Raw genomic sequence first — 22,374 nt, 5'->3', positions numbered from 1 at the left:
ATATTTCAATGTTAAACTTATTACATCATGTTTTTAATTTAAAATACGTAGTTAATTTATGATTGTCGGCTTGCCTAGTACTGTGATAGGTGCCATCACGACATGTTGAGATTCGGGTCATGACAAGTTGGTATTAGAGCCTAGGTTACATAGGTCTCATGAGTCATGAGCAGGTTTAGTAGAGTCTTGCGGATCGGTACAGAGACATTTGTACTTATCTTCGAGAGGCTACCGAACCATTAGGAAACTTCACTTTATTGTATTCTTGTCATGCGGATTTGTTGACTCCAGAAACTAAACTTTTATTATTCAATTCTCTCACAGATGGTGAGGACACGTACTACCAGATCGAGCGGACGGACATCAGTACCACCAGCTAGGGCAGCGAGAGGCTGGGGCCGCGGTAGAGGTCGAGGTGTAGCTCATACAGTAGCTAGAGCAGCACTTGTGGATCCACCAATTACTCCAGCACAGGAGCAGATACCAGATGTGGTTAAGCCCGCGAGACCAACTCAAGCACCAACTGTGCCCATTGTGATTCCAGCCTCCAGGAGGCTTTGGCCCAGATATTAATTGTATGCACTAGCCTTGCTCAGGCGGTTTCAGTTCAAGCCACACCAGCCACTTCTCAGGATGGGGGAGGTGCTCAGACTCCCGTCGCCCGTACTCCAGAGCAGGTGGTTCAGGAACTTCAGACACCGGGAGTACTACCAGCCTTGTCAGTTGTAGTTGCTCAGGCTCAGGTGGGTTCACCTATGAGTGACAAAGAGCAAAAGAAGCTAGAGAGGTTTGGGAGGCTCAGGCCTCCAGCATTCAGTGGGGTTGAGTTTGAGGATGCTCTAGATTTCTTGGACAAGTGCCAGCGGATCTTTCGCACGACAAGTATTCTAGAGATTAGTGGAGTCTTATTTACTACTTTTAGGTTGTCGGGGGCAGCCTTCATATGGTGGGAGGCCTATGAGTTGAGCAGGCATGCCAGTGCTGCACCACTTACATGGCATGACTTCTCAGTTCTCTTCTTAGAGAAGTTTTGTTCCACAGACCCGCAAAGAGGAGTTGTGTAGGAAGTTTGAGCAGCTACGCCAGGAGGGTATGTCAATGACCAAGTATGTGATGAGATTTTCAGAGTTGGCTCATCTTTTTGGTTCCTAAAGAGAGAGAGGATTAGGAGGTTTATTGATGGCCTCAACTATGGACTGCACTTCGTCATGACTTGGGAGATTGCATCAGGTGCTAGGTTCGATGTGGTGGTTGATACTGCTAGGCGGTTAGAGCAGGTTCGTAGTCAGGAGCGTGAGGAGAGTAGGCCTCATGGTTTGGGTGGTTTCAGCGATGTTTTTCTGGAGGACAGTCCCACCACAACAGGGGTTGCCCTTATAGGCCCGCTCAGATGGCTCGTCCGGTTCATCGTGGTGCATCAGCTAGCCATGGTTCATACAATGCTTGTCTGGGTCAGTTATCTCTCAGTGCCTTCCCAACTCAGAGTTCATCTCGTGCTCTATCAATTCAGGGTTTATCTATACCAGGTCCTTCTAGTAGTTATTCCGGTTCTCAGAGTCCGATTCAGTACCAACCGCCATTGTCGGATTGGGGTTGCTTTGAGTCTAGAGAGTTTGGTCATATAAAGAGGCATTGTCCCCGTCTTTTGGGAGGTTTAGTTCAGTAGAGGGGTCAGGCTATGACTTTTGCACCAGTTACTTCACCACCCACTCAACTAGCTCGGGGTGTGGCTCAGGCAGCTAGAGGTTGCCCTAGAGGGGGAGGTCGATCAGGCTTGATTCTATGCTTTCCCTGCCAAGCCAAAAGTCGTTGCTTCAGAACGCAATGATCACATGTATAGTTTCAGTGTGCCACAAGGATGCTTCTATATTATTTGACCCTGGTTCCACTTATTCATATGTATCATCGTAATTTGCTCGTTATTTGGATATGCCCCGTGAGTCCTTAGTTTTTCTTGTTCATGTATCTATGCCAGTGGGTGATTCTATTGTTGTGGACTGTGTGTATCGGTCGTGTGTGGTGACCATTGGGGGATTGGAGATGAGAGTTGATCTCTTATTGCTTAGTATGGTTGATTTTGACGTGATTCTAGGCATGGACTGGTTGTCCCCATGTCATGCTATTCTAGATTGTCACGTTAAGATCGTGACGTTGGCGATGCCTGGGTTACCTAGGACCGAGTGGAGAGGTTCTCCGGACTACATTCCCAGTAGAGTGATTTCATATCTGAAGGCCCAACCGATGGTTGGGAAGGGGTGTTTGGCGTATTTGGCCTTTGTGAGGGTGTTGGTGCTAATAGTCCTACCATTGATTCTGGTCCGGTAGTGTGATACTTTCGGGATATGTTTCCTACAGACCTACCGAGCATGCCACCTGACAGGGACAATGATTTTGTTATTGACTTGGTGCCGGGAACTCAGCCCTTTTCTATTACTCCGTATTGTATGGCACTAGCAAAGTTGAAGGAATTGAAAGAGCAACTTCAAGAGCTTCTTGATAAGGGGTTCATTAGGCCTAGTGTATCTCCTTGGGGTGCACCGGTTCTAGTTGTGAAGAAGAAAGATGGTACTATGCAGATGTTCATTGACTATAGGCAGTTGAACAAAGTTACAATTAAGAACAAGTATTCGTTGTCGCACATTAATGACTTATTTGACCTTCTTCAGGGAGCTAGAGTGTTCTCTAAGATTGATTTGAGGTTTAGGTATCACCAATTGAAGATTCAGGACTCTGATATTCTGAAGACGACATTCAGGACGGGCTATGGTCACTACGAGTTCCTTGTGATGTCTTTTGGGCTGACCAATGCCCTAGCAACATTCATGCATCTGATAAACAGTGTATTCAAGCCATATCTTGATTCATTTGCCAGGAGGAGCATGCATAACATCTAATGATTGTACTACAGATGTTGAGGGATGAGAAGCTTTATGCTAAGTTATCCAAGTGTGAGTTTTGGCTCAGTTCAGTGGCGTTCTTGGGGCATGTGGTGTCCAGTGAGGGGATCGAGGTGGATCCAAAGAAGATTGAGGTAGTTCAGAGTTGGCCCAAACCGTCTTCAGCTACTGAGATTTAGAGTTTTCTTGGCTTGGCTGGATATTATCGCCGCTTTGTGGAGGGTTTCTTGTCCATTGCAGTTGACCAGTTTGACCCAGAAGGGTGCCCCATTCAGGTGGTCTGATGAGTGTGAGGAGAGCTTTCAGAAGCTCAAGACTACCTTGACCACATTTCAATTCTAGTTTTGCCTTCAACATCAAGTTCTTATACAGTGTATTGTGATGCTTCTCGGATTAGTATTGGGTGTGTCTTGATGCAGGAGGGTAGAGTGATTGCTTATGCAGTTGAAGCCTCATGAGAAGAACTACCCCAATCATGATTTAAAGTTGGCATCCATCGTTCATGCATTGAAGATTTGGAGGCGTTATCTCTACGACGTGTTTTGTGAGGTATTTACAGATCATCGAAGTCATCAGCATTTGTTCAAGAAAAAGGATTTAAATTTGAGGCAACAGAGATGGCTGGAGCTGTTAAAAGACTATGATATTACCATTTTGTATCATCCCGGGAAGGCCAATGTGGTGGCCAATGCCTTAAATAGAAAGGCGGCGAGTATAGGAAGCCTTACATATATTCCTATTGGGGAGAGACCACTTGCATCAGATGTTCAGGCCTTGGCCAATCAGTTCATGAGGTTAGATGTTTCGGAGCCTAGGGTTCTATCTTGTGTGGTTTCTCGATCTTCTTTATATGATCGTATCGGAGAGTGTCAGTATGACGACCCCCATTTGCTTGTCCTTAAGGACACCGTTCAGCACTGTGATGCCAAGGAGGTTTCAATTGGAGATAATGGGGTATTGCAGATGCATGGTCGGATTTGTGTGCCCAATGTAGATGGGTTATGTGAGGTGATTCTTAAAGAGGCCCACAGTTCACGGTATTCCATTCATCCGGGTGCCGTAAAGATGTATTAGGACTTGAGGCAGCACTATTGGTGGAGAAGAATAAAGAAGGATATAGTGGAGTTTGTAGCTCGATGCTTGAACCGTTAGCAGGTGAAGTACGAGCATCAGAGGCCGGGCGGTTTGCTTTAGAGGTTTGAGATTCCCGAGTGGAAGTGGGAGCGTATCACCATGGATTTCATAGTTGGGCTCCCACAGACTTTGAAGAAATTTGATGCTAATTGGGTGATTGTGGACGGGTTGACTAAGCCCGCGCACTTCATTCCAGTTGGGACTACCTATTCTTCTGAGCGGTTGGCTAAGATCTATATCCGCAAGATTGTTCGCCTTCATGGTGTGTCGGTGTCCATTATTTCAGATTGGGGCACGTAGTTCACATCGCATTTTTAGAGAGTAGTGCAGCGAGAGTTAGGCACACATGTTGAGTTGAGTACAACATTCCACCCTCAGATGGACAGACAGTCCAGGCGCATCATTCAGATATTGGAGGATATACTACATGCTTGTGTCATGGATTTCTGAGGTTCTTGGGATTAGTTTCTACCGCTTGTAGAGTTTGTGTACAACAACAACTACCAATCGAGTATTCAGATGGCTCCGTATGAGGACTTGTTTAGGAAGCGGTGTCGATCTCTGGTTAGTTGGTTTGAGCCGGATGAGGCTAGGCTATTGGGTAAGGACTTGGTTCAAGATGCTTTGGAAAAGGTTAAATTGATTCAGGATCGGCTTCGCACGACATAGTCTAGACAGAAGAGTTACGCCGATGGGAAGGTTCATGATGTGGCCTACATGGTGGGAGAGAAGGTATTGCTCAGAGTTTCACCCATGAAGGGTGTTATGAGGTTCGGGAAGAAGGGCAAGTTGAGCCTTTGGTATATTGTCTCTTTTGAGGTGCTTGAGAGGATTGGAGAACTGGGTTGCAAGATTACATTGCCACCTAGTCTATCGAGTGTTCACCTAGTGTTTCATGTTTTCATGCTATAGAAGTATTACAGTGATCCATCTCATGTTTTGGACTTCAGCACGGTTCAGTTAGATGGGGATCTGACTTATGATGTGGAATCGGTGGCCATTTTGGATCGACAGGTTCGAAAGTTGAGGCCAAAGAATATAGTTTAAGTGAAATTACAATGGAGAGGTCAACCAGTCGAGGAGGCTACTTGGGAGACCGAGCGGGAGATGCGAAGCAGCAATCCACACCTATTTGAGGCTCCAGGTATGATTCTAGACCCGTTCGAGGAGGAACGTTTATTTAAGAGGGGAGAATGTAACGACCCGACCGGTCATTTTGTATATTATAGCCCCGTTCTCTCATTTATTTCTTATTTTATGTTCATTTGTTGTTATATGACTTGCCGGGGTGGTTGGTTTGGTTTCGGGGATGTTTCAGAATAAATTAAGATACTTAGTCCCAAGGTTGGAAGCCTAAGTTGAAAAAATTGACCGACTGTTGACTTATGTGTAAATGTCTCCGGAATGAAGTTTTTATGGTTCCGATAGCTCCGTATGGTGATTTTGGACTTAAGAGTGTGTCTGGATATTTATTTGGAGTTATGTAGGTCGTTTTGGCTTGAATTGACAAAAGTTGGAAAGTTGAGAAGTTTGACCGATAGTTGACTTTGTTGTTTCCGGGCTCAAATTTTTGTTCCGGAAGTTAGAATATGTTTGTAGTGTTATTTATGACTTGTGTGCAAAATTTGAGGTCAATCAGAGTTGATTTGATGTGTTTCAGCATTATTTTTTGAAGTTGGAAGTTCAATAGTTTATTAGGCTTGAATTGGGGTGCGATTTGGATTTTCGATGTTATTTGATGAGATTTGAGGGTTCAACTAAGTTCATATGATATTTTAGGATGTGTGGGTATGTTTGGATAGGGTCCTGGGGACCTCGGGTGAGATTCAGATTGATTGCGAATGGAGTTTAGCCTTGTAGAGATGCAAAATTTCTGGTGTCTGGTTTCCTTATACGCGAGAGTGGTCTCACATTTGCAAAGTGTATCTAGGAGACTAGTGAAGATTATTCTTCACGTTCGCGAAGAAGTCCACGGGTTCATGAAGGTCTAGGGAGTCTGTGCTTCGTGATCACGAGTGGGGACTCGCGTTCGCGTAGAAGGATGAGGCAGGTGGGACACCGGGCTTGTAAGCCTTCACGTTCGCGGGAGATGGGTTGCATTCGCGTAGGGATTGGTTCAGTGGTCATCGCGTTCGCGAGTGAGGTATCGCATTTGCGTAAGAGGAGTTTTGGCAGCTGACGATTTTGTGCTTCACAAACGCGAGGCACCTTCCGCATTCGTGAAGAAGGGCATCTGGGCAGCAGTATATTATTTCAAAATCCAGGGTTTTGACCCATTTTTCATCTTTTGAGCTAGAGACCTCGGTTTTGGGCGATTCTTGAAGGGATTTTCAAGGAGTTGATTGGGTTAAGTAATTCTAACTCGGATTTGATTAATATACATGAATCTATCATTATTGTTACCATTTAATTAGTGTTTTGGGTTGAATAAATTGGGGAAATTTGTGGAAACTTTATAAGCTTTATTTTGAGGATTTGCAAGGCAATTTGAGGTCGGAATTGGATGATTCAATATGGTTGGACTCATTATTGAATGGGTGTTCGGATTTTATAAATTTTGTCGTGTTCCGAGACGTCCTCCCGGGCATGACCTTTTGGGTTGACTTTTTGACTTTGGTTAAAGGACTTAGCTTTATCATATGGAATCGATTCCTATAACTTGTATTGATTGTATTAAGTTATTTGTGGCTAGATTCGAGTCATTCAGAGGCCGATTCATGAGGCAAGGGCTTATTGGAGTTGTGATTTATGTGGTTTGAGGTAAGTAACACTTCTAAACTTAGTATTGAGGGTATGAATCCCTGAACTACGTGTTATGTGGTTGGTGTTAAGGTGACGCACATGCTAGGTGACATGCTTGTGGGCGTGCACCGTGGTAATTGTGACTCGGTCGATTCCGTGGTACTATGTAGTTATCAAATCTTGTTGCTATTCATGTAATCTCCATGTGTTAGAGTAATTAAGCTGTGATCCATACTAGAAATTATACTTAGGCTATATGCTTATTCTACTGGGACCCACTTAGGCATTTCTGTTGTTGAGTTATTTGCTTAAATTGAAATTATGTACTCAGTCACATTCATCATTTGCATATCACATCTCAGTCTCTGTTATCATTTATTATTACATCATGTTATCATTATTTGGGCTGATTGGCATGAGATTTGTGAGCCCGAGTGTCACAACCCAAAATCTAACTAGTTGTGATGGCACCTAACTCAACCCCTAGGTAAGCCAATTGACTATAAACCAATTCCAATAAAATTTAAAGAGACAAATAAATAAAAGAAAATATCTGAATCTTATACATTTCCCAAGGACTGGCAGTATAAATCATAAGCTTCTAAGATTAGAATTTACAAAGCTGGCATGAAATAAATAAATACATCATCTGCTCGAAATGTACATAAACAGATTTTTATAAATCTAAGGCTACCATGAACAAGAGGCAGCTACCACCGGAACACGGTACGTCTTCAAATCCAGCTCCCGTCGATCACATCAACATCATCATCCAACATCTGCACGCAAGGTACAGAAGTGTAGTATGAGTACAACTGACCCCATGTACTCAATAAGTAACAAACCTAACCTTAGGTTGAAAGTAGTGAAGAGCTGGGACAAGGGTCAGGGTCCAACTCCAATAACCAACAACATTCCATAGCAATATTGTACAATAAATAATTTAGCTGGTTCACCGTTATGAAAAAATAGGCATGTTTTTCAAGTATATCAGTGAAAACCCAAATCTTTTACCAAAATCACCAAAATATGAGTACGTTTGTAAAACTGTGATTTTTCCCAAAACTTTCAACGGGTAAATGTTTCATTTTCAAATAGCATAAGAAAAGTACATCTCTATGCCTACATGTCAATGTGTATGTGAAGTCATGAATGACGCAATGTCGTACAACATGAGGAATGCAACTAAGTGATAAAACTCGATTGCAATGCATCTCTATACCTGTATGTCAAGTGTGAAACTCGAATGCAATGCAACTTAGTGATAAAGCCATATTCATACTCTCAGAGTATCAGTCACTCAGTCCTCCCATTCACTTAGTCCTCCCAGTCACTCAGTCCTTCCAGTCACTCAGTCCTCACAGTAACTCAATCCTCCCAATTGCTCGACACTCGCACTCAGTAGGTACCTACGCTCACTGGGGGTGTGTACAGACTCCGGAGGTACTCCTTTAGCCCAAACGCTATAACAAGCCAATCATGGAATAAATCAATAAAACATGATGCGGCGTGCAGCCTGATCCCATCATAAATCCTCACCATCAGGCCCTCGGCCTCACTCAGTAATCATTCTCTCCACTCTCGGGCTCACAATGTCATGAGAATCAGCCCAACATGATGATGTGATGTATCAATAAATGGTAACAAAGACTGAGATATGATATGCAAATGAATGCGTATGACTGAGTATGTAATTGCAATGTAAGCAAATAACTCAACATCATAAATGACCTTAATGGGTCCCAACAAGATAAGCATATAGCCTAGACATGGTTTCTAACATGGATCATAACTCAATTACTGTAGCACGTAGATATTTCATAGATACAAATAAGATTAGGTAACTACATAGTACCACAGAAATAACCGAGTCATAATTCACACAGTGCACGCCCACACGCTCGTCACCTAGCATGTGCGTCACCTCGACACCAAACACATAACACATATAATCAGGGTTCATACCCTCAGCTCAAAGTTTAGAAGTGTTACTTACCTCGAACAAGCCAAATCCAATACCGAGCAAGCCAAACGATGCTCCAAAATTCCATCCCACACATACCGACCTTGGAACGGCTCGAAACTAGCCAAAAGCAACTCAAATACATCAAATAATGCCAAAGGGAACAAACAAAATCGATAACGGTCGAATCTTTAATCAAAATTCCGAAATCGACCAAAACGTCAAATACGGGCTCGTGCCTCGGAACCTGATGAAACTTACAAAATCCAACAACCCATTCAATTATGGGTCCAACCATACTAGTTTCACTCAAATCCGACTCCGAATCGATGTTCAAAACTCAAAAACTCACTCTATGAAACTTTAGGCTAAAATCCCCAATTTTTTCTTTATAATTCATAATCCAATTACCAAAAATGAAGATAGAATCACGAAATATAATTAAAACCGAGTAGAGAACACTTACCCCAATTCATATGGTGAAAATCGCCTCAAAGATTGCCCAAATCCGAGCTCCCCAACTTAAAATATGACAAAATGAACAAATCCTTGATATTAAATATTTGTTGATGCCTACAATAGATTCCTTGTGAAATTTCAGTCAAGTTAGGCTTTTGAATCACCCAATTTGGCCTTAAAATGAGGAAGATATGATGTTTTGAAGTTTTAAATGAAGTCTTTTAATTTAAGGGATAAAAGATGACATTTTCGTAATTATTTTGCACCAGAAAATCAGCAACGAAAGAATTTTCGTTTTAGCACCCAAAACTCATTCGGAACTTCTCGGACACAAAACATATATGCGTTTCAATCATAAAATATGCTACGAACATGCTCGCGTACTCAAAACACTGAAAAGAGGTCATCTTGACCCGATATTGACCATGGTCAAACTCCAAATTCTTAACTTAACTAGTTTCTCAACCAATGATCCAAAACACACCCGAGCCCCTCGGAACCCTATTCAATCATACCAACAAGTTTTAAAATATGATACAAACTTATTCAAAGCTTCAAATCACATCAAACAACATAAAAACTATGAATCTTACCTCAAATCAAACTTAATAAACTTTTGAACTTTCAACTTCCAAAACTTGTGCCGAACCATATCAAATCAACTCGGAATGACCTCAAATTTTGCACACAAGTTTCAAATGACATAACGAAGCTATTCCAACTCTCGGAACCAAAATTCAAACCCGATATCACTAAAGTCAATTTCCGGTCAAACTTATGAACATTCCAAAACTCCAAATTGCCAACTTTCGCCAATTAACGCTAGAACCTTCAAGAAACATCCAAATGCAAATCCGGGAATACGCCCAAGTCCAAAATCACCATCCAAACCTAAAGAAACCATTAAAACTCCGATCCGGGGTCCAATACACAAAAGTCAAACTTGGTCAACTCTTCCAACTTAAAGCTTTACTCATGAAGTTCATTCTCCCAAATCGAATTCGAATAACCTGAAAACCAAAACCGACAATTCACATAAGTCATAGTACATCATACGGAGCTACCCATGCCCTCAAACTATCGAGCGAAGTGCAAATGCTCGAAATGACCAGTCAGGTCGTTACATCCTCCCCCACTTAAACACACGTTCGACCTCGAATGTGCCGAGAGTTGTTCCAAAGCCGTCAAACCATCGTGTAACCTTACCATGCGCATACCCGTGGGCCCTATTCCATATAGGCATGACAACACAACACAACACAACTGAAGATCATTCCTTCAACCGTAGCCCGTAAACCTTAGAATCCAATTTCCATATCCAGAATTCCTTACAATAGCCAAATCTCGCACCTACACACTATATAAGTCTGAACAAGCTGTATCGATCCATAACCATAACCCAAGATGTAATCACATGATGTACCACATAACTCAGATGCTTACAACAATAACTTTTGACTACAAAAGTTTCTCAAAACACACCAAATACCGGTAATGAACCTCATATTAAACAAAACCTCATTTTAAAACCTTCGTACACTGCTAGTGATGAAAGAAACACGCAGAAACTAATAACCATTCATCAGAACAACAAGTCATGGAGCCCTCTCTCGTCCAATCAGAACCAAAACCAAATCTTAAGACGACTCCCAATATTAATCCTCCAAACACACTGTAATCAAATTCGATAGCACCCATTCTAGGTCCGACGACCTCATCTTATCAAATACATCTGCCCTACGGACATGCGACACCAATACAACTTAAGCCACAAACCGTGCAATCTGTGCACCAATACGCAACAATTCAAGTATACTCAAATATAGAAAATGACTCAAATGAGAGAACCATCCTGCAAGCACAACAAGTACCACCACAACGCAATGCTAAGAACCCATCACACACCGTAGAACCAAAACACACGAATCAATCACAAAGGATCATATCCCGACATACCCCAGTTGCAATGCGTGACCCCATCCAAACACTGGTCCATATGAAATACCTCCAGCCAAAAATGCTCAAAATCAACGACCACTCACAATTCGACATCCAGTACCCAAGGTGCATGACCATAACCACGGAGGAAACAATAACACAATACCACAGACCGGAAAGAATATCACCAAATGCGTAATCAGTCGTTCAACACCCTAATACCCATCTCATTCAAATTTTGCTATAAGGCCCAAATAGAACCACACTATGTGTGCATATAACCAACAGATCACAACCCCTCGTAGAATAGAAGAGTAACTCATAGAACATATCAGAACACGAACAAGCTCAACTCTAATCGACTGACTCACCCCTCAACACTAACCGTGCTGAGTCAATAAATCCGACCCGATGTAGGATACACATCCTCATTAGGCCTACCAATGGACCCCGAATCAACTCTGGTCATCCAAAAATTGATAAATAATCCCTATGGAAGTCAACAATGATCTAACCATAACACATTCTATGATCCGGCTAACTTTGTCCACATCTTCACAGCACACAACCACGAAACAATCTACTTCTGAGAACTCCCAGTCTCAAAATCCATAGAGCACATGAATCACCATATCTGATCCCAACTCCACCGCTCGAATAACTAAAACATCTCTCATACATAATCACCCCCCCCCCCCGAGAAATACTTCTATAATTCTTTCATGCCACATAGCAAAATTTGAACATCAGCAGCTGATCAGCCAAGCGAGTACCACAATACCCATGAATAATCTGTAAGTCAAAACTCAATGCGCCTTCTGAATACACACTCTCCTCGGGCAATACCAAGTAGTAATAGCATTCATCTAGGCATATGAAACCGTCCATGTTGTCTAAGAATGCATGACCTTCCCTTCAAAACAGAACCATGACCTTGCACATGCAAATCTCAATCCTACACAACACACCGCATCTATCATACCATTATATGAAAAGTACGAGAATCTCATAATCAATATCTGAGTCACCGGTAGAACAAATACCCGATTAGCACGACGACACCCAAAGAAGTAACCCCACCTTAATGCAACCAAGCAAATTCCTACTCCATGCGCACTACATCCGTCACGAATAACAACTCAAATCATTCCATGATTTTCATATACCCATAAAGTATAATATACCACGTATCCAGAAATTCCCTTACTCGAGTCATCCTCGATCTCAATCTTTGCAAGTCATAACTGATTCACGTGTATGCCTCAAACCGAATCCAGTACAACACATAGCAATGCAATCAAATCGCCGATAAAAGACTCCCCCACTTGGCTCAAAGCCATAGTATAAAATAGTTAATAACTCACAATACCCATACTCTATTACTGCCATAATCCCACACTGAAATTCAACTAAATCCTTCATAAGCTCATGTAACACAAACCATATAATACCTCAAATCATCTGCTAAGTTCGCATATATCCACATGACAGTCATGTCAACTATTACAACCGATCCAAACTTAAATAGCACAAATATAACCCACTGGTAGAAAGGAAAGCCTCCACACAGCATCATAAAAATCACACATCCGTAGATTACCTCGCAGGTTATAACATATCTGCTTAGCCTCAAACTGACATCTATTTATACCCTTTCACAGCCACAACTACTATGCAATCACTTAATCTTCCCGACTCCGAACTCATCAACAAGACATGAAAATCTACTTTGTTCCACAATTAATCAACATGAAAAAAATATTTCAACACACTCATAACTTGAGACTATGTGTCACATCAAGATAGTAATCTAGCACCCAATAGTCCTTTTTACATCTCAAGCAAACTATTCTCGACACCTTCGAACCATCCGAATACATCCCGCAGTCACATCATACTCATCATATAGCCATCCAATCACTCATCGAGCCACAAATTCCACTAAAAGGGACACTACCTGACTTATAAGTCCAAAAGCACGTGTTCACACAACCGAAATCTCCGTGCTCGACCTACAGTCAAAACCCATCCTCAAGTCCTCCGGACTGGCCCATCATCAGCACACAAAAATCACATCTCGCACCCCATCCAAGGAATCACAAGCCATCGATGCACAGTTGATACCGAGCGCTCATGTGCGCATAAGAATACGTGGAAGGAATTCAAAGAGTCACGCTTCAAACTGAATCAATACCGCATGATAAGGAAAGAAAGATGGGAAGTTTATCCTATATGCCCTGTAGCCTCTCGAAGATAGGTATGGACGTCATCATACCGATCCGCAAGACTCTACTAGACACTTGCTCATGACTTGTAGAACCTATGAACCTAGAGTTCTGATACCAACTTGTCACTACCCAAAATCCAACTAGTCGTGATGGCACTTAACCCAACCTGCTAGGTAAGCCAATTGACAATAAACCAATTCCAATGAAATTTAATTAGACAAATAAATAAAAGAAAATATCTGAATCTTATATGTTTCTCAAGGACTGTAGTACAAATCATGAGCTTCTAAGATTAGAATTTACAAAGCTGGCATGAAATAAATAAATACATCATATGTTCGAAATGTACATAAGCAGATTTTTATAAATCGAAGGCTACCATGAACAAGAGGAAGCTACCACTGGAATGCGGTACGTCTTCAAATCCATCTCCTGCCAATCACAACAACATCAACATCCAACATTTACACGCAAGGTACAGAAGTGTAGTATGAGTACAACTGACCTCATGTACTCAATAAGTAACAAACCTAACCTTATATTGAAAGTAGTGACGAGCTGGGACAATGGTCAGGGTCCAACTCCAATAACCAGCAACAGTTCATAGAAATATGATAAAGATGGTACAATAAATAATTCAGTTGGTTCACAGTTACAAAAAAATAGGTATATTTTTCAAGTATATCAATGAAAACCCAAATCTTTTATCGAAATCACCAAAATATGAGTACGTTTGTAAAACTGTGATTTTTCCCAAAACTTTCAACGGGTAAATGTTTTATTTTTAAATAGCGTAAGGAGAGTACATCTATATGCCTACATGTCAATGTGTATGTGAAGTCATGAATGACGCGATGTCATACAGCATGAGGAAAATGTATCTATATGCCTGCATGTCAAGTGTGCATGTCGAATGCAATGCAACTTAGTGATAAAACCATATGCATACTCTCAGATATGGCTGTCCAACGGGACGAGATGACATTTAGTCGGGACGGGACGAAACGGGATGGGACAAACGGGACGAAACGGTAGGCCCATCCCGTCCCACTAACAAACGGGACGAGACGGAACGGGACGGACGGTAGGCCCATCCTGTCCCGCTAACAAACGGGACGAGACGGGACGGGTTCGCGGGCCTTAAGTGCCATTTTAAAAAAATAATTATTTAAGCATTGAGTTTGGAAACCGCTATTCTTTTGACAATGACTAAGTTTTTAAAATTTGCAACAACTAGTTTTTTGAGTTATTTAATAAACTTAAAAATTAAACGAAAATTAGGAAACTAAGTAAAGAATTATAAAATATTAAAACAAAAGACTTGTAATGAAATATTCTAGTAATTATAAATTTATAATAGAGTTATAATTTATTTAATATAATTTCAAGCCATTAAGTAACTAAGTAAGAGTATAAGACAATTCATAAAAACAATTCAACGCTTAAAGCCTTTTATTTTATCAATAGAACTTTCAAATCTCACATACAAATATAATTCTTTTGAAGAGCACCTAATCTATGCAGCCACCTTCTAGGAAAGGTTCTGTTTAAACTAGGCCTCTTAGTAGCCAATTACAAATTATCATACTAATATTTATAAGCTCATATATAACTTCGTTGTAACTTATCTATAATTTCTCTTGGACATTGTTCTGGAATTGGCAATGTTGATTGATGTTCCATGAGTTCCATGCCGTCATAGCTCCCAGTGCTAAGTATCTCATTGTATTCTTCTTCTTCCCTAGTTTCACCACTTGTTATTTCCATAGATTTATATTTATCAAACATTGATCTAACATAAGAATATATGTTAGCTTGGCAGTCTTCAAGAGATGGTTGTTCATTTTCTTGAATTGCTAAATTCTCATAAATTTTATGAACAAGTCCATTTGCACCTCTTAATTTTAAAGATGGGTTAAGTATAGTAGAAATTAAATAAACTTGGGGAATAGGAAAAAAATACTTTTTAAATTTTACAATCATTTCATTAATGGCCGGTGCATAAGTTGGATTAATTTTGCAATCATTTCATTAATGGCCGGTGCATAAGTTGGATTAATTTTGCAATCATTTCATTAAGCTAGTTGCTGCAGTTGTGTTAGCACTTAGTAGAAGCATTATCTAAGGTGATAGTTAAAACTTTATCATTGAGTCCATAAAAATCAACAATTTGTAGAACAATAGTTGCAATATATGCTCCACTATGTTTTGAATCAACAAATTTATAACCAATAATACATTTTTGCATGTTCTAGTGATGATCAACCCAATGACATGTAACAGTTAAATAATCACAACCATTAGGACTAAGACCTATATCAGTTGTGATAGACACTTTACAATCTAAGTGAAACAATACACAACGAATATACTGAAAATATTCGGTTTGAAATTTAAAAACATCATTTCTAACCGTGGTCTTAGGAAAAACTTGAAAAGCAGGATTACAAGTTTCTTGTATATAATGCACAAATAAAAAAGGATGCGGGACAGGCGGGAGGGGACGGGACGGGATGAGACGGGACAGGCGGGACGGGACGGGACTGGATGGGATTGGACGGGACGAAACAAGACGGGACAAATGGGACAAAATGACCATCCTGTCCCATCCCGTGTCCCGTTTAACATGGGCCCATCCCATTTAGAATTAAGTGGGACGGGACGGGATGGGACGGCCCATCCCGTTGGACAGCCTTACTCTCAGAGTATCAGTCACTCAGTCCTCTAAGTCACTTAGTCCTCACAGTAACGCAATCCTCCCAATCGCTCGGCACTCGCACTCAGTAAGTACCTGTGCTCACTGGGGGTATGTACAGACTCCGATGGGGCTCCTTCAGCCCAAGTGCTATAACAAGTCAATCATGACATAAATCAATAAAACATGTTGCAGCGTGCAGCCCGATCCCATAAGAAATCCTCACCATCAGGCCCTCTTCCTCACTCAGTCATCCATATCTCCAGTCTCTCAGGATCACACTGTCATGAAAATCAGCCCAACATGATATTGTGATGTATCAATAAATGGTAACAAAAACTGAGATATGATATGCAAATGAATCCGTACGACTGAGTATGTAATTGCAATGTAAGCAAATAACTCAACAACAAAAATGACCTCAATGGATCCCAATAGGATAAGCATATAGCCTAGACATGGTTTCTAACATGGATCACAACTCAATTACTCTAGCACGTAGAGATTTCATAGATACAAATAAGATTAAGTAACTACAGAGTACCACAGAAATAACCGAGTCACAATTCACACGGTGTCCGCCCACACGCCCTTCACCTAGCATGTGCGTCACCTCGACACCAAACACATCACACGTATAATCAGGGTTCATACCTCAGCTCCAAGTTTAGAAGTGTTACTTACCTCGAACAAGCCAAATCCAATACCAAGCAAGCCGAACGATGCTCCAAAATTCCATCCCGCGTGTACCGACCTCCAAACGGCCTGAAACTAGCCAAAAGCAACTCAAATACATCAAATAATGCCAAAGGGAACAAACCCAATCGATAAAGTTTGAATCTTTAATCAAAATCCCGAAATCGACCAAAATGTCAAACCTAGGACGGTGCATCGGAACCCGATGAAACTTATAAAATCCGACAACCCATTCAATTATGAGTCCAACCTTACTAGTTTCACTCAAATCCGACTCCGAATCGATGTTCAAAACTAAAAAACTCACTTTATGAAACTTTAGGCTAAACTCCTCAATTTTCTCTTTATCATTCATAATCCAATTACCAAAAACGAAGATAGAATCACAAAATATAATCAAAATCGAGTAGAGAACACTTACCCCAGTTCATATGGTAAAAATCACCTCAACGATTGCCCAAATCCAAGCTACCCCAACTCAAAATAAGACCAAATGAACAAACCCTTGATATTAAATATTTTTTGTCCAGATGTTCTGCCTCGTTTTGTGTGTCAAACGATCCTGAAAACCTCCAATGGATTCCTTGTACAATTTTAGTCAAGATAGGCTTTTGAATCACCCAATTTGGCCTTAAAATTAGGGAGATATGATGTTTTGAAGTTTTAAATGAAGTGTGAAAATTTAAGGGATAAACATTGACATTTTCGTAATTATTTTACACGAGAAAATCAGCAACAAATTTTTTTTCATTTTAGCACCCAAAACTCATTCGGAACCTCTCGAACACAAACCATATATGCATTTCGATCATAAAACATGCTACGAACATTCTCGCACACTCAAAACACCTAAAATAGGTCATCTTGACCCGATATTGACCATGGTCAAACTCCAAATCCTTAACTAGTTTCTCAACCAATGATCCAAAATACACCCGAGCCCATCGGGACCCTTTTTAATCACACTAAGAAGTCTTAAAACATGATACGAACTCATTAGAAGCTTCAAATCACATCAAACAATATAAAAACTACGAATCGTACCTCTAATCAAACTTAATAAACTTTTGAACTTTCAACTTCCAAAACTCGTGCTGAACCATATCAAATCAACTCAGAATGATCTCAAATTTTGTACACAAGTTTCAAATGACATAACGAAGCTATTCCAACTCCTGGAACCAGAATTCGAATCTGATACCACCAAAGTCAACTTCCGGTCAAACTTATGAATATTCCAAAACTCCAAATTGCCAACTTTCGCTAATTAACGCTAGAACCTTCAAGAAACATACAAATGCAAATCCGGGCATACACCCAACTCCAAAATTACCATCCGGACCTAACGAAACCATCAAAACTCTAATCCGGGGTCAAATATATAAAAGTCAAACTTGGTCAACTCTTCCAACTTAAAGCTTCAATCATGAAGTTCATTCTTTCAAATCGATTTCGAATAACCTGAAAACCAAAACCGATGATTCATATAAGTCATAATACATCATATTGATCTACTCATACCCTCAAACTACAGAGCAAAGTGTAAATTCTCCAAACGACCGGTCGGGTCGTTACACCGAGAGACTAGAGAGTTTGATGACTGAGTTGGGGCATGAGGGCCAGATAGTGATGATATTTATGGGATCGGGCTGCACGCCACAACATGTTTTATTGATTCATTATGGGATCAGGCTGCACATCGAAACATGTTTTATTGATTCATTATGGGATCGTGCTGCATGCCGCAATAAGTTTTATTAATTCATTATGGGATCGGGATGCACGCCGTAGCAGGCTATTTTGGCTTATATTAGTGCTAGGGGAGGATCCGACCTTTCGGAGTCTGATATACCAGCAGTGAGCGCAGGTATCGTACAGTGCTGAGTGATTGAGAGTGATGAGTGAGAGTGGGAGACAGTGAGATTGAGTACTCTAAGAGTGTGAGTACATGTATTTATCACTGTGATGCATTACATGTGACATGTACATTTGACATGTAGACATAGAGATGTAACATTCCTCATATCAGTTATACTTAGAATATTTTATCACTGTTGAGCTTAAACTATTAAACTTAAAAGTATGTCTACATTTCTGTACTGTGTACGAATTGATTATAGAATTTCTTTGAGTTATTACTATCATTTCCCTATTATATCTATACTGTTATTATCTGAATTTTGACTGTACCTTCCTGAGCTCGTCAGTGCATTTAGCCCAAGGTTAGTCCTATTACTCATTGAGTACATTGGGTTGGTTGTACTCATACTACACTCTTCACTTTGTGTGCAGATCCAGGTACATCTGGACCAGGCTGTTGCTAGACTTGGAGCAAAATCTGCTTGGAGATTACTGAGGTAGCTGCTATGGCATCCGCATACCTCGACTCTCCTTTTTTTCAGTTTATTTAGCGTTGTTCTATCTTTTCAAATAGTTATATTTGAAGTTTTGAATGTGTTGACACTTAGTAGCTCATGTATTCGGTGACACCCGAATTTTGGGGGATTTTGTAGTTGAGTCGTAGTTGTTCTTATCAATTATTTAGGAGATATATCAATGTTAAACTTATTACACCATATTTTTAATTTAAAATGCGTAGTTAATTTGTGATTGTCGGCTTGTCTAGTACTGTGATAGGCGCTATCAAGACATGTTGAGATTTGGGTCATGATATTTTATTTCCTGTCAATGCTCTGATATCGCTTTGGAATGGTAACTACAAAGCCCATTTTATTTTCAATTCTCTTTATCAAAAACCACAATTGTTTTTGATTAATTCAAAAAAACAAAAATGAAATGAAAATCAAAAAATATTTTCTTTCTATTCTTACTAAACTACGCTTGACCTGATTCTCATTTCAACGAGATACGTAGGCAATCTCTACATGCTAGAGTAAGTGAGTTGTGATCCATGTTAGAAACAATGTCTAGGCTATATGCTTATCCTGTTGGGACCAACTGAGGTCATTGATGTTATTGAGTTATTTGCTTACATTGCAATTACATACTCAGTCATACGCATTCATTTGCATATCATATCTCAGTCTCTGTTACCATTTATTGATACATTACATCATCATTTTGGGGTTGATTTTCATGACATTGTGAGCCCGAGATACTGGAGAGATTGATGACTGAGTGAGGTCGAGTGACTGCTTGTGAGTGACATTATGGGATCAGGCTGCACGCCGCAAAAGGTTTATTGATTTATGCCAGAATTTGGCTTATTATAGCGCTTGGGTTGGATCTGCCCTGGATTCATTTGCATTTGGGATGGATCTTCCCTGGATTTGTTTGCACTTGGGTTGGATATGCCCTGGATTTATTTGCATTTGGTCTGGATCTGCCCTGGATTTATTTTCATTTGGGATGGATCTGCTCTAGATTTGTTTGCACTTGTGCTGGATCTGCCCTGGATTTATTTGCATTTGGGCTAGCCTGGATCTGCCCTGCACAGTACTGAGTGCGAGTGCTTAGTGCGAGTGCCGAGTGCGAGTGCTGAATGACCGTGAGGATTGAGTGATTGGGAGGACTGAGTGCATTGATACTCCGAGAGTATGCACATGGCTTTATCATTGCATTTTATTACAGTTGGCAGGCATACATGACATACATGCATAGAGATGCATTTCCTCATGTTGTACGGTATAGTGACACTCATGACATTCAAATGTGCATTGACATGTAGGCATAGAGATGTACTTTCCTAATGCCATCTGATAATGAGACTTCTTAATTATTGTTGAAAGTTTTTGGGACAAATCATAGTTTTACAAACTTACTCATCTGATAATCAAAGTTTTTGGTGATTTCGATAAAAGATTTGGGTTTTTACTAATATACTTGAAAATCATGCCTAATTTCTGGAACTGTGAACGAGCTGAGAATTATATCTCTGAGTTACTTCTTTTATCACTTTTATCATGTTGTTGTGAACTGTTGTTGGCTATTGGTGTTGGACTCCGACCTTTGTTCCAGATCGTCACTACTTTTAATCTAAGGTTAGGTTTGTTACTTATTGAGTACATGGGGTCGGTTGTACTCATACTACACTTGTACACCTTGCGTGCATATGTTGGATATTGATGTCGTTGTGTACGGTGGGAGTTGTATTTGAAGATGTACCTGTGTTCCAATCATAGCTGCCTCTTGATCTTGGTAGCTTTAGAATTTTAATTTGTTCATGTATATTTCAAATAGATGATGTACCTTATTTCATACCAGCTTCGTAAATTCTAAATCTTAGAAGCTCATGATTTGTACTACCAATCCTTGGAAAATGTATAAAGGTTTAATTATTTTATCATTCACTTGTCTCTATAAATCTCATTAAATTGGATAGTTGTTAATTGGCTTACCTAGCGGGTTGGGTAGGTGCCACCACGACAGGTTGAATTTTGGGTCGCGATTATCAATTTATAATCACTACGTCATCGTAGTAGTTACATTTTAAATAAATACTACAAGATTTTCTAATTAAATAATTATTTTTTAATTCGTAGCACAATATATTAATTATATGAAAGGCAGTAGAATTAATTTCAAAATACGGATCAAGCCCGGTAAAATTCAATGTCCCGTCAACATCCGATGTGACAAGACATTGGATGTGACTAGACATTGATTTGACATGACATCAATGTGACTTGACCTTATTTCATTTTTTATCATATATTATGTATTATATTTTTACCTTTTTTTCACTTCAAATCTTGGTCCCTAAGTTTTCTACCCCACACCCCACATTTTATGTTTTTACCTACAATACACTACACAACACACACACTTGACACCCATCAGATTTTTATATCCAAAACCCTAAGAGAACTGTTTCATTCTCTCATTCTAAAGAGAGAACAACCGCCAACCTTGCTCCATCTTCCTCCCATCTCCCTCCATCGTTGCCTGCTGGATTTGATCACCGGTGATGGTCAGCAAATGCTACTGCTATCATGTCGCTACCTCACCCTCACCCCTCTCTCCATTATGTTCTGATTGATGAATCTCGCCCGAAATCTATGAACCAGCAGCCCTATTTGCTCATTGACGCGTTTCAGATCTAACAAGGTCTAGGCGGAGGAGAACGAACTCCAGGGGATCTTCTCCTCTCCTTCGTTTCTGTTTGTTTATTCATATGTTGTTCGTATAAAACCAGATCTAAAAAAATAGTGTTCTGGCCGAACCTATGTGTTTTCGGAGCCAGAGGCAGGGGTCAGGCAGCTAGAGGTAGGGGCCAGATTGTTAGAGGTGGAGGTCAGGCCATTAGAGGTGGAGACCAGTCAGCTAGAGGTCGTCCCAGGGACATAGTTCAGGGTGGTGGGGCCGAGCCCCGGTGTTATGCTTTTCCAGCCATGCCTAAGGCTGAGTCATTTGCCGTTGTTATTACAGATACTGATTTAGTTTGCAGTAGTTCTATTTGATCCGGGATCTACTTATGCCTATGTGTCATCCTGTTTTGCTTCATATTTGGTTGTGCCTTGAGATTTTTTGAGTGCTCCTGTGTATGTGTCTACACCAGTGGGAGATGCTATTGTTGTAGATCGTGTTTATCGTTTGTGTGTGCTCACCATTGTGAGCCTTGAGACTCGTGTAGATCTTCTACTTCTCGATATGGTTGATTTT

The 22,374-nt window shown here is 40.5% G+C and overlaps 2 protein-coding genes across 2 annotated transcripts; both read left to right on the top strand.

The window, feature by feature from the left end:
* Positions 1–324: 324 nt before the first annotated feature.
* Positions 325–1,064, top strand: LOC138897600 (uncharacterized). The gene is made up of 2 exons (XM_070183590.1): positions 325–534; positions 633–1,064. Exons 1-2 carry the CDS (start codon positions 325–327, stop codon positions 1,062–1,064), a joined length of 642 nt encoding a protein of 213 aa, XP_070039691.1.
* A 144-nt stretch (positions 1,065–1,208) lies between these two features.
* Positions 1,209–5,078, top strand: LOC138897599 (uncharacterized). The gene is made up of 3 exons (XM_070183589.1): positions 1,209–1,451; positions 3,342–3,905; positions 4,944–5,078. Exons 1-3 carry the CDS (start codon positions 1,209–1,211, stop codon positions 5,076–5,078), a joined length of 942 nt encoding a protein of 313 aa, XP_070039690.1.
* The last annotated feature ends 17,296 nt before the right edge of the window (positions 5,079–22,374 follow it).

Source organism: Nicotiana tomentosiformis, chromosome 8 (genome assembly GCF_000390325.3).
Source record: "Nicotiana tomentosiformis chromosome 8, ASM39032v3, whole genome shotgun sequence".
In the NCBI taxonomy this organism is placed as follows: Eukaryota; Viridiplantae; Streptophyta; class Magnoliopsida; order Solanales; family Solanaceae; genus Nicotiana; species Nicotiana tomentosiformis.
The sequence above is the reverse complement of the archived record's forward strand: the minus strand, read 5'-3'. Positions and strand labels throughout refer to the sequence as shown.

What these genes read in the sequence shown, in the direction of transcription:
- LOC138897600 (XM_070183590.1), top strand. Translation starts at nt 325, where the DNA reads ATGGTGAGGACACGTACTACCAGATCGAGCGGACGGACATCAGTACCA. An exon ending in AAGCACCAACTGTGCCCATT is followed by an intron (nt 535 to 632) that starts GTGATTCCAGCC and finishes GCCACTTCTCAG; the next exon opens with GATGGGGGAGGTGCTCAGAC.
- LOC138897599 (XM_070183589.1), top strand. Translation starts at nt 1,209, where the DNA reads ATGACTTGGGAGATTGCATCAGGTGCTAGGTTCGATGTGGTGGTTGAT. An exon ending in TTCATACAATGCTTGTCTGG is followed by an intron (nt 1,452 to 3,341) that starts GTCAGTTATCTC and finishes TTGCTTATGCAG; the next exon opens with TTGAAGCCTCATGAGAAGAA. An exon ending in ATGTAGATGGGTTATGTGAG is followed by an intron (nt 3,906 to 4,943) that starts GTGATTCTTAAA and finishes TTCATGCTATAG; the next exon opens with AAGTATTACAGTGATCCATC.